Source organism: Amblyraja radiata, chromosome 18, assembly GCF_010909765.2.
Source record: "Amblyraja radiata isolate CabotCenter1 chromosome 18, sAmbRad1.1.pri, whole genome shotgun sequence".
Taxonomy (NCBI): domain Eukaryota; kingdom Metazoa; phylum Chordata; class Chondrichthyes; order Rajiformes; family Rajidae; genus Amblyraja; species Amblyraja radiata.
The window spans coordinates 33,445,531-33,464,444 of NC_045973.1; the positions used below are offsets into that span (position 1 = coordinate 33,445,531).

At 40.5% G+C, this 18,914-nt stretch overlaps 1 protein-coding gene across 1 annotated transcript in view; it reads right to left on the minus strand.

Annotated features, from left to right (window-relative positions):
• The window catches only part of gnai2 (G protein subunit alpha i2), a 206,816-nt gene that overhangs the window by 88,254 nt on the left and 99,648 nt on the right, over positions 1-18,914 (minus strand). The window contains exons 2-4 of the mRNA XM_033037082.1: positions 18,168-18,210; positions 15,952-16,093; positions 2,653-2,813 (exon numbers count right to left, since the gene is read on the minus strand). Of these exons, the coding sequence (XP_032892973.1) occupies positions 2,653-2,813; positions 15,952-16,093; positions 18,168-18,210 (346 nt within the window). The remainder of the gene's footprint in view (positions 1-2,652; positions 2,814-15,951; positions 16,094-18,167; positions 18,211-18,914) is intronic.

Below are 18,914 nucleotides of genomic sequence, written 5' to 3' on the forward strand. Positions count from 1 at the left end.
GGGGGCCGCCAAAACTCAAGAGGGACCCGACATGCCTCACCAAGAATAGAGGGACCGGACCCGACGTGCCTCACCAAGAATAGAGGGACCCGGCAGGGGGCTGCCAAGAACCGAGAGTTACCCGGCAGGTGGCCGCATGTGGCCATGTGCAGCAGCAGGCCTGGTTCGTCGCTGCGAGTGGATAAGACTGCACTGAGAACTTGCCGCCTTGTTGGCGCCAGAAATGTGGCGCCTCAGTGTACTGCCCAGATGAAGTCTGTTGTACGATATCACCGGATACACAAAGAATCTCACTGTACCTAGGTACATGTATCAAAGTCTCATTGAATCATTGCTTATTAGTACCACTGCAGAAAGGCTATAAAATAATATTTTCAGTGGCAAGAGGGGGAAACAATAAGCACATTTAAACAGTATAGTGGGACAGATGGCTGAATTTATGCTTCATTAATTCTGCGTGGAAAACTACCAGTGATAGTGGCAGTGCATCTTCCAGTGTGCAGATGAAAACTCCTCGCAAAACCAGAATGAGTCACCAGCCAGCCAATTCTCAGAGTTTAAGGCAGTGATCCAGGTGGTATAGCGAAGCTGGGTTCACGTATCGTACCCTGTGGAACATTTGTGCATTCTAATGCACATTGCCAAGTCTCAGCAGAATGCTGGATGCTCATGCTCATAATTACTACAGAGCAAGTTTATAATATATTTTTTAAAATAATGTACAAGCGGCTTAGATGATGCATGTCGCACTGATGAGGGATGAGAGAGTGTAGAAGAAAGGGAGAGTAATGCGAGTGTAAACCTTAAATGGCTTAATGACAAGCCAGGCAAAGTATCCCTACCACACTAAAGCGAGGAGATGCAGTCATGTAACAATTTAGCCATCCTATTGACCTGATCTTATTCTAGCGTCCCATAGCTGAAAGGAAAACAGATGTATAAGCTTTTTGCAAACTACATTTGAACAACACAACCTTGCGTTCACAGCCTTGGGCAAAATCACACAACAGCCCATTTCTCGGAATACAACCCCTCATGACACGGGTGGGGGGGGGGGGGGTGGCATTGCAACAAAGAACACTGCCATTCGTCACAATGAGAATCATTCTTCAAGTTCAAGTGGTTAACCTTGCTGCAATTGCCGGCCATCCACTGTTTATTGCAATTTATCTGGGCATTTTCATTTCTCCGAATTAATTTGAATATGGATTGCTGATCTCATCTGTCACCCTCGACACCATGCTCAAACAAGCTACTCATCTCCTTCATTCCAAGTGATTTGTATTGCTGGAGAACAATACAACACCTCACTCAAATGCTTCTTCATGAAAGCCCAGGTGGTGAGAGTAAACAGGTCTTCAGCTGAGACAGACGCAAAGTGCTGGAGTAACTCAGTGGGACAGGCAGCATCTCTGGAGAGAAGGAATGGGTGATGTTTCATGTCGAGACCCTTCTTCAGACTGAGAGTCAGGGGAGAGGGAGTCTAGAGATATAGAAGGGCAGGGGCCAGTTTAAGAATAAGGAGTAAGCCATTTAGAACGGAGACAAAGAAACACTTTTTCTCACAGAGAGTTGTGAGTCTGTGGAATTCTCTGCCTCAGAGGGCGGTGGAGGCCAGTTCTCTAGATACTTTCAAGCGAGAGCTAGATAGGGCTCTTAAAGAGTCAGGGGATATGGGGAGAAGGCAGGAACGGGGTACTGATTGGGGAAGATCAGCCATGATCACATTGAATGGGGGTGCTGGCTCGAATGGGCGGAATGGCCTACTCCTGCACCTATTGTCTATTGGAAGGGTTGAAAACGACAAATCAATGCAGACGATGATAAAGAAGTGTCGAATGGTTCATTGTTGGCTGAGGGGAAGGTGACAAGGAGGCAGTAAATTAATCAGGACAGTGAAACTAGCTGAAGAACTAGGTAGGGGGAGAGATGGAGACAAAAGGGAAACTGAGGATTACTTGAAGTTAGAGTAATCAATATTTATACCGCTGGATTGTAAGGAGCACAAGAAGCATAGATGCTGTTCCTCTGATTCGCATTGTGCCTCACTATGACAGTGGAGGAGGCACAGGACAGAAAGGTTAGTATGGAATGGGAGGGGTGTTAAAGCGCTTAGCAACCGGGAGATCGCGTAGGCCTAGACGGACTAAGCTGAGGGGTTCGGTGAAACGATTGCCGAGCCTGCGTCTGGCCTCAGCTGAGACTAGATCCAATGGAAAGCAACCCAGAGGAAGAATACCAGCCAAGTAATGCCAACATCAAAAATATACTTGCCTACCTTAACATCCAAGGTAGCATCCAAGACGCATCATACACTGCTTATACAAAACCCTTTAATTAGCAATCAGCTGTTTGTCAGCTTTTGACCATCTCTATGGTACAAGCCTAACAAAAGCCTTCCACATCTTAGATGCAAAGAAAACATTGATGTCTTTGCACATTAATGTAGAGGAAATTTTCACTACGGTTACGTACACCAGTTTCAGAATCATGAAAATGTGTAAATGAAATTCACAGCCAGAATTTATAAAGAAATTAAGTCTCTGTTCATACCATTCAGTTAAAAGTTATAAGCCTCCCAAAAGGCAGCTGATAATGTTTAAATCTGTGAGATCCCAACAAGGAGGAAAAGGAAAAGATTTTATGACTTACTATGCAGCAGAGTCATTAAGTTGGTATTCCCTGGATCGACCAAAACAAGCCTGAACTCCAGCATCAGCCCAAAGCCTCCTGATCACATTTGCCAGGTCTTCAGGCAAGATACCCTGTTCCTCAGCAGTCCCAGACAATGCAAACAACTGACGGGCATCATCCTGCAGAAAGAAAAGCAACAAACATTACAAATGTTCCTGTTATTATCAATTGTTATGGGTTTCCTTAAGCAGACAGAACACCTCATTTGTTGACATCCCGACATACCATCATGCTCCCATTTTATTATAGAGTATACTATATATTACTTCTGAATATTATAATATGGGATATGAAGATACATTTGTTCCTACGGATGCCAGAACGAGTTTTTCTTTCCACTTTTAGTTGGTCTTTATTAACAATCTTATATCATTTTGATGTCATTCACTATCATACTGTGAGAGGGACGAGATTTAATAGGAATCCAACGGTTTCGTTTTTCCACTCGGGAATAAGCTGCCAGAGGAGGTAGAAGCAGATGAAAGAAAACAGCATTTGAAAGACACTCGGATAGGGAAGGTTTAGAGGGATTTGGCCCAACTGCGAGCTAATGGGACGCTCAGGTGGGTCATCTTGGTTGACATGGATGAGTTGAGCCAAAGTGTAAGTTTACGTGCTGTATGACTCCGTATGGCTACCATATGGAGTGATTATCTTGTATATTCCAACTTAGACAAAATTGATTTATCAACATCTGTAAAAATGAAACCCATTTGGTTCTCGGGGACACCTGTATGCGAAAGTTTCTTCCTCTCCCCAACCAGCCTCAAGTTACACTTATTTTCCCAAGATCATCTTGACGTGCTACAGTATTAAGAAAAAGAGCCACAACCAAGCATCCTAAATCAAGAACTGCTCAGCCATTTGAAGATAGGATTGCTCCACCAAGAACATTGATGCTTTAATCTCAAATAGTGGTGCATCCTAACAATGCCATGATCTTCAGTTCATCAGATATTTTCTTTACCTCAGTGTGACTGCAAATTTAACTAGTAATTGAGACAAATTATGATCCCTGGTGCTGTATCTGACATTCAATCTCTCCAGAAACTAAATTCTGATTGTTCAATCCGATTTCCACTGTCTTTAATAGCCAATGGGGAAACGTGCAACATCACAGTCAAATTTTGTGTGGAATTCCAGACAAAATATTGAAGCTCCCTGCTTAAGAGAAGTGTAAACATGAAGAAACACACTCCATTACATTGAACGGTAAGAATTGTTATTTATTCGGGCATTATTAAACCATTGACTATTTTCTCCCTTTCATCTACAACTTTTTATAAAATTATTGTGAAAGAAAGAGATTTTGGTCACTGCAGATGTTAGCAGATATCTAACAGAATTAGTGACCTCAAACCACACAAGGAAGTCAAAAATGTTTAATTTCTCATCAAGGGTACACACCCAGAACATGACCGGTGTTACCCTTTTACCGGCTGGCAGACAACATTGTACATTTCATGGCACAATGTTTTTTAGCAGTTTGCTCTTATTTTGTAAGCAGCATTTCAACTAAAAGGTACTTTGACTTCGACAAATGAACTCTACTTCATAAATTTGTCAAGCTTACTTTTCATAATAGTCACACAAAATGTCACGCCTGAAAGTCTAAACTCCCCAAGAGATTCCTCAAACATTTGTACCGTTCGGAAACCTGGCACAACATCTGATTCAGGTTACGTGCCCTTTGTTCTGAAAAGGTTTGCCGTGCAGGAGATTCAACCAACATCACATTCTTTTGCATACACGCCAGATTTGACCATGGTTTTGCACAGGGAACTGGTATTTCCAACTTCACTATATTCACAATAAGAACAGGCAACCTTAATAATAGAATAAAAGAAAAATAGAACACAAAAATATTCTTTCTTCAGTCTTGTTCTGCTCTCAGGAGCATTGCTAATTTCCAACTTGTATGGAACTTTACCAACAATTGTGTTCAATTAGAATGAAGGACCAAGCACCTTTGTCATTCAGAAGTTAAACACAAATTAACTTAAATTCACAGTGGCACTGCAATGCTGTATGGGAAACAGACAAATGTTAGGGGGGGGAAAAGCTGACAGAAAAGACCACTGAACTATTTAAGCAGCTAGCATTGAGCAAGGGTAATTCGAGCAGTTAAAATGCTTTCCCTCATGAATTGCATATATGAACAAGTTTTTGAACATGTTTTAGCCCACTGCATTCTAGTTTTTATTAAATCACTTCACTTTTCGCTCATTAAGGTGAGAAAATGATTTAAGAATGGTTTAACAGCCACTGAGGATCAAATTATAATCCTCCTAAACCAGCTTGGATTTTAATAGAGCTCTAAGCAATTAGCCAGCCATATTTCAAATGCGGTCTACGTCTGCTATTAGAATAATTGCTGGATATTATTTTGTCATTGTACTCGGGCAAAATAAAACAATAAATGCAACAAGTAACGCAAATGTCAAAGATCATAAGGTATGCTGAAACAGAGCTCTCTCGGAGTAAATGGGGCAGGGTATGTTTTGGGGAGTGATTGGCAAAGTGGCAAAGTACGACAGATCCTGGAATTGATAAATTGAACAATTGAATTCAAAGCAAGGAATTTAGCCAAATTTCTGTACAATACTGTTTCAGCCACAGGTGAATTTTAGTCGTAACACTTTAGCAAGGATTTGAAGGTACTAGCTAAGGTGCAGTAACTATTTCTCACATGTTCTTAAAAGAAAGGAGGCCAATCAACCCACTGTGTCTATACTGGTTCTCAGAACAATCCCACTTGGTTCCTTTAACCCAGATTCTCTCATGCCTGATTCTCCTCTCAACCACAGGCACTAGAATTTACTTAATAAAGTAAATTGTTGTCAGAATAAAGGAGGCACGGTTGGGCAGTGACAGAGCTGCTGCTTTTCAGCGCCAGGGACCTGGGTTCGATCCTGACTGCGGGTGCTGTCTGTAGGGAGTTTGTACGTTCTCCCCATGACCTGCGTGGGTTTTCTCCGAAATCATCGTCTTCCATCCACATTACAAAGATGTAGGTTAATTGGCTTGATATAAATGTAAATTGTCCCTAGTGTTTGTAGGATAGTGCTAGTGCATGGAGATCGCTGGTCGGCGTGGACTCGGTGGGCCGAAGGACCTGTTTCTGCGTTGTATCGCCAAAACTAAAATAATGGAGTTTTATTTTCGAGGATGAGGGATGGAGGTCCAGGGATCCCCAAATCAGAAATGCAGATTCCATTTAATCTTTAAATATAAGGGTTTTAAAAAAGCTGGTGATAGGTTGCGATCAACTTGCGATGAGTTGGAACGGGGGGGACCCAGGAGAAAACCATGCGGTTACAGGGAGTACGTGCAAACTGCACATAGACAGGACCCAAGGTCAGGATCAAATCTGGGTCACCCAGTGAGACAACAGCACAGACTGAAGGAAGCATCACTGTGCCGTACTGCTGTTCAAGGATGGGGATCCAAGGAAGAGGGTACTTGATCATGAGATCAGACTGGAGAATCTGAAGTCTCTGGAGGATCCGGCAGTGGTAATTAAATTAATGAGGGATTTAGAAACAGTGCATCGGGTGAAGTATATTACATAGGCAGAAGGGTTCAATCTAATTGACAGAGAACGAAGTTGATTGCCAAAAGAACCAAAATAGACACAAGGAAAACATTTTATACAGTGAGTGGTTCAAGCCTGGAATGCACTGCCAGTAATAGAGCAGAGGCTGTTTCAACTGTAGCACTCAGAAGGGAGCTGGGTAATTATCTTAAAGAATTTACAAGACTTTGGGAGAGGAACTAGTTGATTGTTCTTACACAGAGTTGGAATGGATTCAACAAAATGCATGCCCTTTTTCTGCGCCATACCCTTTGAGGGTACCTCCAATGTGTACTTAAATTTGAAAAAAAAAGTTTCTTAATGCTTATCGGTTGGTTGCCAGAGAACCAATACTTATTACCAAATGCTGAATTTTACATCTTGCAGCACACAAACAATCACAGGTTGTCAAGGGATCAGAGAGCATCTATGGAGAGAGAAGCGTTAACCTTTCAAGTTGATTTGATTGAAACATTTTCCTGAAATTGGTTTCTTGCTCCAGAGATACGGCTCAATTTAATATTTCCAGCATTTTCTGCTGTGGTTTCAGACTTCAGGCAATGGCAGAATTTTTACTTGATTTTGTTCAAAGATTTCTCAACCCTACAAAAGATCAATCAGAAGCTGGACGTTCACTGGCAAGCATAATTGACATGGACTTACATAATTGATCAAATTTGCTGATATAAAACTGGACCAGGCTGTGGAATTAAATTTTGTTAGAACCATTTGGGTGGAACGCGTGGCAGAGAAAAGTTCCACACAATGTATAAAGCACTGCATACGTGAAACATCAAAGGGTCCATTGATGGAGCTGAAGGGCCCTGACTCAAACACCCATGATGCTGACATGGCTTGGGGTGAAGTTGTTCGAAACCCCAGACTCACTAATAGGGTGCATTAAGTTTTGAATCCATACCAGAGTTACCAAAGTCAATACAAAATCAAAACATTGCAAAAACTGAAAAACAACAATAAATACTGAAAACATGAGAAGTACCCAAGTCAGATGGCATCTGTGGAAAGAGGATACATAGACACATAGATACATAGACAATAGGTGCAGGAGTCGGCCGCTCTATGTGATCATGGCTGATTAACCACAATCAGTACCCCGTTCCTGCCTTCTCCCCATACCCTTTGATTCCGCTAGCCCAAAGAGTTCTATCTAACTCTGTTTTGAATGCATCCAGTGAATCGGCCTCCCCCACTGCCTTCTGAGGCGGAGAATTCCACAAATTCACAACTGTGTGGATTTTTTCCCCCTCATCTCAGTTCTAAATGGCCTACCCCTTATTCTTAAACTGTGGCCCCTGGTTCTGGACTCCCCCAACATCGGGAACATTTCCTGCATCTAGCGTGCCCAATCCCTTAATCATTTTATATGTTTCTATAAGATCCCCTCTCATCCTAAATTCCAGTGAATACAAGCTCCATTCTTTCATCATATGATAGCCCCGCCATCCCGGGAATTAACCTTTGAACCTACGCTGCACTCCCTCAATAGCAAGAATGTCTTTCCTCACATTAGAAGACCAAAACTGCACACAATACTCCAGGTGTGGTCTCACCAGGGCCCTGTACAATTGCAAAAGGACCTATTTGCTCCTATACTCAACTCCTCTCTTTATGAAGGCCAACATGTCATTAGCTTACTTCACTGCCTGTTGTACCTGCATGCTTACTTTCAGTGACTGGTGTACTAGGACATCAAGGTCTCGTTGCACTTCCCCTTTTCCTAACCTGACACCATTCAGATAATAATCTGCCTTCCTATTCTTGCCTCCAAAGTGGATAACCTCACATTTATCCACATTATACTGCATCTGCCCACTCACCCAACTTGTCCAAGTCACTCTGCATCCTCATAGCATCCTCTTCACAGTTCACACTGCCACCCAGCTTTGGGTCAACTGCAAATTTGCTAATGTTACTTCTAATTCCTTCATCCAAATCATTAATGTATATTGTAAATAGCTGCAGTCCCAGCACCGAGCCTTGTGGCACCTCACTAGTCACAGCCTGCCATTCTGAAAGGGACCCTACTCTTTGTTTCTGTCTGCCAACCAATTTTCTATCCATGTCATTACCCTACCCCCAAAAACCATGTGCTCTAATTTTGCCCACTGATCTCCTGTGTGGGACCTTATCAAAGGCTTTCTGAAAGTCCAGGTACACCACATCCACTGGCTCTCCTTTGTCCACAGTAACCTTTTAGGTGAAAGGCAGATTAAAGGTCAAGCTGAAATGTTATTTCCGTATACCTCAAAAATGACTGCTTCAGTTATTCTGTAGTTCCAGCATTTTCCGCCTTTATTGCACAAATCCAATCATTTACAAAATAGTTAAAACTGTAGATTGCAAATGAAGTTCGAGCTTCAAACGCACTCTGGGCTCCTTCCTAATAGTATCCTTATCTTGTAAACACTACACTGCAGCAAAAGATTCACTGGATTTAATTCTGGGATGGGAGGGTTACTGTTTAAGGAGACATTAACTAGGCGGCTGCACTTTCTTCTAAATGGAAAGGAGAGAGCTAAAATGACACGCGCTGGACGAGGAATTAAGCATTTAAAATTGATGGGGTGAAATAGCTTCACTCAGAGGTTCTGAATTTTTGGGATTCATTGTAAAGGATGGTTTGATTTTGAATTATGTTGCATGTACAAGCCAAAGAATAATAGATTTTGGATTTCAGGGGATTTGGGCTGAAGTGAAAAATAAAATTGCCATGATTTGAACAAATACCATACAGGAATGACGGACCTTGGTGCTTACTCCTACTTTTTGCTCTCAAGAACTGGCCTTAGAAACACATGAGCATTTTGCAAATATGAAAGACAAACCTGAAGAATAACTCTGAAAATCCCTTCACTTGCCCTATATTGGTATTTTGTTTAAATCAGATTTAGTACTAATATTAACAATGCTTCCTTCATGCAAACCAACCGAAGACTGGATTTCTGAGTGAATATTGGAACATTATGTTACAGTTGTACAAGACATTGCTGAGGCCGCACTTTGAGTATTGTATTCAGTTTTGGTCGCCCTGTTATTGGAAAAATGCCATTGGGCTGGAAAGAGTGTGGAGAAGATTTATGAAGATGTTGCCAGGACTCAAATAAACACGATGAAAGTTTTAATGATATATGTGGATCGGCTATTGCATGCTACCAATCATAGTGCTTGTTAGTAGTAGCCCCGCCTAATACATACTTTATAATATTGAGAATCCGCCAAGGTAGGGCAGTAGATGTAGCAGCTCGGAGATGCAACGTACTGCAGATCCTATGCTGTGTTGTATCTTTACGTGCGTTTGAGTCTTGTAATTACAATACATATATAGAGAAGAGATGGGCTAAATGCAGGCAAATAGGACCATTTCAATATGCCATCTTGATCAGCATTGACAACTTGGGCTAAGGGTCTGTTTCTGTGCTGCGTAATTATGGCTGACGCAAATAAGGCAATAGTTATGAAATTATAGAAATTATTGGATAGCTGAACAGATAAGATGAGTTAAATTAATTTCTTTCACAATAATTATCTTATAAAGATCTGCAAATAATGACAACGCAGGTTGGCAACATTTGGCACAAGGGGCAATTTACTGCTTTTGCAATCCTGCAGATCAGTCCAATCAACAGCTGTGCAAAAAAAAAAAAAAAAAGCAAATGTGCCTTCCAACCTTTTCAATAACAGCTTGCCACCAGAGCAAATGGAGTAATTTCTGCATCATCAGGAACTTCAGAATCATTTGCGGACTGTGCAAGATTCAGCTATTAGACACTTAACCAAGCGCGGTAAAACTGCTTGCTCTTTCCTACCAACATTTACTTCACTTTGGTGAACTGTCAACCAAGAAAGATTTCAGAATTCCCAACAGAATGAAATAAATCATGCAGTGGTAAATATATATTCCATAAAATTAATTAATTAATAACTTAGCTTGCCGTGGTTACTTTAGGTTTAATTGTCTTGTGACACAAGCATTATATATTAGGAAATATCACTGCTATTTCATCCTAACATCCTCACACGATTTCTTTTTGGGGGGGGGGGGGGGGGGGGGGGGGGGAAAGAAGGATATAGATGGGAGAATGTTTTTTATTTAAAAAGCAGCTGCCCACTTAGCCTGACAAATTCTATCTTGGGGAAACTGTGAACAGGTTCCATTTCAAACGACATGATTCAACAGCGCTGGCAGATGGTTCAATCCTTCTGATTTTGTTTCAAAGGGCTGGCACGTAAACAGAAACGGACAATTTCCTCTTGTGCATTTTCCCTCCACCACCTGACCATTCACCCACCTCAAACATGTCTCTTGGTCAAAGACATCCCACCACCAACATTTTTGTTCCCGCTACTCAGACTTATACAATAATACAGAGACAGACTTTTTGTGAGACCTTCCCTGAGATAGTACTATTTGCATAAATTTGGTCCATATATCCCTCTAAACCTTTCCTATTCATCTACCATCTAAATGTAATTTAAACATTGTATATGAACTTGCATCTGCCACTTCCTCTGGCAGCTTGCTCCATTTACATACCACCCTCTGTGGAAAAACCTGCCTCTCAGGTATCTTATTAATTTTACCCCTCTCACCTTAAACCTATACCTTTTAGTTTTAGATTTTCTTACCCTGGGAAGGCTTATCTATGCCCCACATGGCTTTATCAACCTCTAAGATCACCCTTCAGCTCCTTTGCTCCAGGCCACCTCGTCACTCCTGACTAACTTAAACCCACCAGTCCCAGCAACATCCTTGTGAATCCTCTCTGCACTGTCTTTACTCAAATCCTTCTGTCCCAAAATAGACCATTTTCATGCTGGCTATGGAACAGAAACTTTGATCATACGGCTACTTTTCCTTTATAAGTCGTGCTAAGTGCCAACTGGCCAGATCACGCAGAGGTAAGATTCTTAAATTCTTGAACTACAGAATAAACATACAGTGCCCTCCAGAATGTTTGGGACAAAGACCCATCATTTATTTGCCTCTGTACTCCACAATTTGAGATTTGTAATAGAAAAATCACATGTGGTTAAAGTGCACATTGTAAGATTTTAATAAAGGCCATTTTTATACATTTTTGTTTCCCCATGTAGAAATTACAGCAGTGTTTATACATAGTTCCCCCATTCCAGGGCACCATAATGTTTGAGACGCAGCAATGTCATGTAAATGAAAGTAGTCATGTTTAGTATTTTGTTACATATCCTTTGCATACAATGACTGCTTGAAGTCTGCGATTCATGGGCATCACCAGTTGCTGGGTGTCTTCTCTGATGCTCTGCCAGGCCTGTATTGCAGTCATCTTTAGCTTATGCTTGTTTTGGGGGCTAGTCCCCTTCAGCATATAAAAGGCATGCTCAATTGGGTTCAGATCAGGTGATTGACTTGGCCACTCAAGAATTGACAATTTTTTAGCTTTGAAAAACTCCTTTGTTGCTTTCGCAGTATGCTTGGGATCATTGTCTTGCTGTAGAATGAACCGCCGGCCAATGAGTTTTGAGGCATTTGTTTGAATTTGAGCAGATAGGATGTGTCTATACACTTCAGAATTCATTATGCTACCATTAGGTATGTTGCAAAGCCTACCTGAAGCGTCTTTGAAGATCTGCTGCTGAGGGTGTGCGCGATTTTGGCGCTGTTTAGAGGGGGCGGGTTTAAAACGCGATTTTCTCTAAGCTGTTCAAATCGAAGATGTTCAGCCTAGTTAATTATTAACGAAAAATCGCTGGAAGACCCCGTCGCAAAAGCTATTATTAGGTTTAAAGGCCTCGTATAATAGTTATAGTAGTTTAAAAATCAATCTCTAAACCCGCGACAGCCAGCAACCGCAGAGTCTCATAAAGCAAATAGCAGAAGTTAGGTTGTATATTTTTACATTAAAAAGGGCTTCTAAAGATCCCTTTATACAAAATTTACTATTGCGAGTAGCTCAATTTGGCCCCATTATATCGCGCAGTATTTTTCTCGGCATTTGGGGCACAAATCTACCGCAATGTGAACGTTCTAAACCAGCGCGTTCCACAGGATCCCACTAGAAAGCTGATTTAAATGGGCATTTATTTACAGCAATTGAACACTGAATTCCTTCCATTTGGCCTATTAATTAATGTAAATGAGATTTCAAAATCATGTTTTATTGTGAATTATTTGTGAATATTATTTGGACATTTAGGCTATTTAAAAATGTTAATAATTTATTAAGAAATGGATAGATGTTTAGATCTAGTAATTGAAGTCTGAAATTAGCTACAATTAGGTAACTAACTAATTATATGCTTTAATTTCAGGTCATCCAAGTAAGATTATTTTATATTTGTTTCAGAATGCTTCAATCTATGATAACTGAAAATTTCATTCAGTTCTCTTAATTTTTAAGAAAGTTATGGGCTTTTGACTGTTCACGATCACAACTTTTTTGTTATGTCCATAGAAAATCAATAGGGAACAAGATGCTCATTTCCGAGTATGAAAATGGCCATAACTTTTTAAATACTTGAGATATGAAAGTGAATTAGGTGTCAAATTAAACTTATTTTTATGCTTTATCTGATGGGATAAATTACAGACTTGATTTTTAAAATCTCAAAATTTTGTAACATTGCTACTACCATTATCAGCAGTTGTATCATCAATGAAGATAAGTGAGCCAGTACCTTTAGCAGCAATACATGCCCAGGCCATAACACCCCACCACCGTGTTTCACAGATGAGGTGGTATGCTTTGGATCTTGGGCAGTCCCTTCCCTCCTCCATACCTTGCTCTTGCCATCACTCTGATAAGTTAATCTTCGTCTCATCTGTCCAAAAGACCTTTTGCCACAACTGTGGTTGCTCTTTTAAGTACTTCTGGGCAAACTGTAACCTGGCCATCCTATTTTTGCGGCCAACCAGTGGTTTGCATATTGCAGTGTAGCCTCTGTATTTCTGTTCATGAAGTCTTCTGCGGACAGTGGTCATTGACAAATCCACACCTGACTCATGAAGAGTGTTTCTGATCTGTCGGACAGGTTTTTGTGGATTGTTCTTTATTATGGAGAGAATTCTTCTGCCATCAGCTGTGGAGGTCTTCCTTGGCCTGCCAGTCCCTTTGCGATTAGTAAGCTTACTTTCTTCTTAATGATGTTCCTAACAGTTGAAGCCTAAGTATTGGCTGATGTCTCTAACAGCTTTATTCTTGTTGCTCAGTCTCATAATGGCTTCTTTGACCTTCATTGGCTCAACTTTGGTCCTCATGTTGATAAACAGCAATAAAAGTTTCCAAAGGTGATGGAAAGACTGAAGGAAAAGACTGGAGGCAAATTTATTTCACTTGCACTTTATGTCATTTTATGTGCAAGTGACAAATAAAACTGATTGATTGATTGATTGGAAAGACTCGATGCTGAGAGCTCACTTATACCTGCATTAAGGAGGAAATTAAACACACCTGAGCAATTACAAACACCTGTGAAGCCACGTGTCCCAAACATTATTGTGCCCTGAAATGGGGGGACTAGGTATAAACACAGCTGTAATTTCTACAAGGTGAAACCAAACTGTATAAAATACCCTTTAATAAAATCTAACAATGTGCACTTTAACCAAATGTAATTTTTTTTATTACAAATCTCAAATTGTGGAGTACAGAGGCAAACAAAGAAATGATGGGTCTTTGTCCCAATCATTATGGAGGGCACTGTACATCACTCGGATATATTCACACTAACTACCAAAGAATCTGGATGGATCTTGGGCCTAGAGCACTGAATACAGAAGATAACGAGGTCCGTAATGTCTGTGCCGAACACGATGCCAAGTTAAACTGTTCTCCTCTGCCTGCACATAATCCATATCCCTTCATTCTCTGCATATCTGTGCACTTTTCTAAGAGTCTCTGAGATACCACTATCATATATCTCCTTCTACTACCAACCCTGGCAGCATGCTCAGGGCACACACCATTCAGTGCAATGACAATTTTGAAATGAACAGAAAATGCCTGAACAAAGAGCCACTAAAAATGTCAAGTATAGAGGCACGGAATTTAGTTCAAAGATTTTTCAAAAAAAATTAAATTATATCCAACAGCAAAGGCGTTTTAACTTGCAGCCTGTACTTCGGAATAAACAGCTAAAGGGTGTTGTGCGTTGGCTGCAGATAGGCAGATATGTATATGACCACAACAATCATACAAGACCAAGCATCAATTAATGTTTGATAGCAAATACTGCGGTGATCGTTTTTTTAGAGTGTTGTTGTATAGTAATTCAGTCTTGGATCGAATGTGGCCTTCTCGTATTCCATGCCAAAAATGCTTTCAACAGTATTGCTCTATCTGCTGCTTTTTAAAGAGAAGGAGGAAAATTAAACATTGTTCAGCAAGCAACAGTCAGCAAAACAAGAGGCTGTGTGATGAACTGATCTCAGGGCCAGGATAGATCAGCAATGAGAAGGACCTCATGACTGAACTATCCTGGCGCAAACTGGAGTTGGCTTCTTTAAGAGAGCCAGAAAAGATTTGATTTAAGAACAGAAAATGATGGGAGATGCAGAAATATTGAAAGACAACATTTCGGGCGGCACAGTGTAGAGTTGATGCCTTACATCGCCAGAGAACTAGGTTTGATCCTGATTATGGGTGCTGTCTGTACAGAGTTTCTATGTTCTCCCTATGATCGCATGGGTTTTCCCCAGGTGCTCCAGTTTCCTCCCACATTCCAAAGACATGCAGGTTTGTAAATTAATTGGCTTCTATTCACGTCCCTCATGTTTAGGAACGAACTAGTGTATGTGTGATCGCTGGTTGGTGTGAACTCGGTGGGTTGAAGACCCCGTTTCCATGCTGTATCTCTGAACTAATCTAGAGCATAAACTGAACAGCATGGAAATAGGCCCCTTCGGCCCACCAAGACCACACTGACCATCGATCATCTGTGCACACTAGTTCTGTCATCCCACTTTCTCATCCACCCTAGACACTGGGGTCAATTTACAGATGAATGGTTGAATGGGTTATTCATAATGCTGAAAGATTTTCATCTTAGCCCCTGCTCAAAATATTTGTAACTGCTCTGAGACATGACATTTTAAAAAAACCCTGCATATTCAAGGTGTCAGTCTGCCAAAAGGCTAGCAAATAAAAATGGGTTTAGGGGAAAGGATCAGAGCTCAAGAGAGAGTTTTGTTTCAAACAAAGGTATGAAAGAAAAGAAAGAAACAGAAAGGGAAGATAATAGGAAAGAATCATGCTAACATTTCACATTGTCAGTAATTCTGTGTTCCAAGTTCATACCTATTCAGGAAAAGCCTCCAAGAAGCACCATTATGGATTCCATATTTATCAAAATTTAGCTAGTAAACAAGGTATCCCCATGTTATACCGCTTGGGTTGTAGAAATTAACTCTTACAGAATTCACAAATCACTACCCAGAAATTTGACATCTGGAATAACATTTGCTCTCATGGAATTTTTGTGGGGAATAAAGTAAATATATCAACAGTTTGATTTTTTTCTCATTTTGCGTTTCTTGATGCATGCACAAATGACGTGGTTTTGCCTTATAAAAATCTCACAGACCATTGGCAACTTCTGCTTCCCCCACTTTCCCCACTACATTGCAGTTTGGGAGGGAAGAGTAGTCACTTGCACAAGAAACTAACGTATCCTTTGATTTTACTTACAGCTCTGCTGGACTCTCCAAAGTCAATCTTCAGGTTTCCCATTGCTTTGATGATGGCCATTATAGACTGGATGGTGTTGCTGTACACCACAGCTTTGTACTGCCTACATTCTTCTTCCGAGTATCCATCTTCATGAATAATCCTATGAAATTCATAAGAACAAGCCTTTCAGTCCCTGCTCATAGTCACCTGTTGAACAACAGATCTGGAAAGAAAATCGTGCCCCACAAATTCACTGCTTAACATCCAAGCATCTGTTATAACAGAGCTACTGCAAATGATTCATGGCAGTGAATTAATTCAAAACAAGCTATGAAGGTTGAGTGATGTAGCTGGAACAAATCAAATTACAGCTTTTTATTTTAAATCATAGATTTAGATTTCAATACTGCTCTGCACTATAGCAGTTTCTTGGAATAATTCGTATAAGAGCGCCAAACAGGTGCTGAGAAGTATAACATGATTTTGGACTAAACAGGAACTGTTACTTCTATGAATGCTTCTTTCTTCAATAATCCAGTGCAAAGCAACACTCAGTTATCATTCCAAACAATATCAAAACAATATTAAACATTCACAAGAGTTGGAAGTAAACTAGCAACATTTCTATGACTGAGCTAAAAAATATTGATGTGCTGAATTATCTTATCTGCTGAGTGAGCGCTCTGGGAACTAGGGTAGACTCCACCTGTGATCCCCAGACACCAACCTCAGTGTCACTGGAGCTAATCCCATGGCCTGTGCATCAATAAGTGGTCCCTTTCAGCAATCCAGGCTGCAGTAAGTTTTCAGATGCACGTGGATCCCTAACTAACATGACAACTCTGACCAACTAAAACCATCGGGAAAGAACTACTGGGATTTAGGTTGGGGATCAGGGTCAAGGAAGAATGGGTGCAATGGGTGCCAGGAAAAAAACACAGCACCGAGCTTTGGTCTTGGTCGGGTTCCAGAGGGCCAGTTGGTAAACTAGTGGTAAATGTGGCTGCAAACACATCCGAGAACCAAGGACCAAAGGAAGACCATGTCAGTTCAAAAGGTGTCATTACAAATCATTTGCAGAGGAAAAAAATATTTGCACCTGTAATTATGCATTCATGTCGAAAAAAGTTCATTATTTTGGGCCATTACTTAATACTTTAACAAACAGAATACTGCATGAACATTTATATGGCTGAGTTGTATAGTGTGGGAAGAATGAATACATGAACACAATCAATGATCACTGCCTTCAGATACATTGTCATCTCTTGCAGATATCATAAATTACGAAACTCGATCTTAATTTTAAAAACTAATTCAGTGACAGCTGGTTAAAAGAAAACCTACATTGGTACGATGGGAAATGACCTCCCAGTTGGCCTGAAGGTAAATAGAGATTCTTAATCTCTTGCCTTAAATCCTTGCACAAGAATTTTCCATTGGACTCATTCTGATTCCTTGCATCACTGGCAGCTATCCCTTCTGCCTCTGTAGCTTTAAACATAGCTGTAGCGTGGTCAGATTCCCCCATTTTAATTGCAGTTTGCTGTGTCGTTGAAAAGTAATTTACAATGCATGGAGGCCCACCTAAAATATACTCTACTCTCAACCAAGTGAGGAGACTCACCACCGGCATTCATGGTCAGCCAAGCCTCTAACAATAATTCATATTTGCCGCCAAAAATCACTTTAAGGCTCCTTTTGCTTCTTTCTGACCAACTCCAAGTACTCTATGCTTATTTGTTTGTGTATTAAACTAAGGTCTTGCCCAAGCTAGTCGGCATCTTGAAGCAATACTTTGAGCACCGATGATTATAAGCAAGCCCGTCATGTTACTAAGGATCAAATAAGGGCGACACAATAGCGCAGAGGTAGAGGTGCTCATTTACAGCACCAGAAACCTGGGTTCCATCCTGACTACGGTACTGTCTGCATGGAGTTTGTTTGTTCTTCCTATGATTTTTCTCCGACAGCTCCGGTTTCCTCCCACATTACAAAGACCTGCATATTTGTAGATTACTTGGCTTCTGTAAAAATGTCCCAACTGTGTAGTATAGAACTAGTGTACGGGTAATTGCTGGTCGGCACGGACTCAGTGGGCCAAAGATTCTTCTTCCACGCTAATCTAAAGACCATATTACTGTCAACTATGCAAGCACAGAACATCATTGTTGAAGGTCACAAACAGTTCATAGGCACAAGAACTCATGATTCAAACAGCAAATAATACTTACTTCATCTGTTTCACAATTGTGCTTTTCCCTGATTCTCCAGCACCTGAGAAGAGAAAAATGATAAACCGATTTCAAAGATCTCCAATTTAATCATGAAATATTATACAACTTGTTGAAAACCATACTGCAGTTAACATTTAGCAGTAGGCTCTGCTTGTATTGATTGAAGAACACTTAGGAAATGATGAATTGCACTAAATTTAATTAACTGTCTCCCCATTCCACATTCATGTTGAAGATCTAATTCTATTATAGATCAGATTACAATGTTAAAGATAGGGGGAAAAACGACCTGCCATAATCACAAAGGGCATCATATTTTCTTAAATTTGACGTTATAATGTGCATTTGGTAAATGGCATGCCATCGAAATGTTCATTGTACGGGTGAAGAAAATTTGAAACGATTTATTGGAAATTTAAAAAAAATGTAATTATGGAAAAGTGGAATAATGAAATATCTTGATAAATGAAACATTAAAGCTACCACTTTCGTCCCCAAAAGTATAATAAATCTTTCCATTGGTAGCTAAATATTAGCTTCTAACTGATTAATTGTTTCTTAAAAAAGCACAACAACATTAATTTCTCTATACCTCAAATGAATATCAATTCATACAAATCAAACACCAGGTCTCACACAATACACGCTGCAAATGTTGCTTGCTATGCTGGACTGGTGAGATGTTTTCTTCTTGTTGGACAGTGTCTTGGGCTGGAGGCTGACTTGTTTCCCTCTAATTCTTAG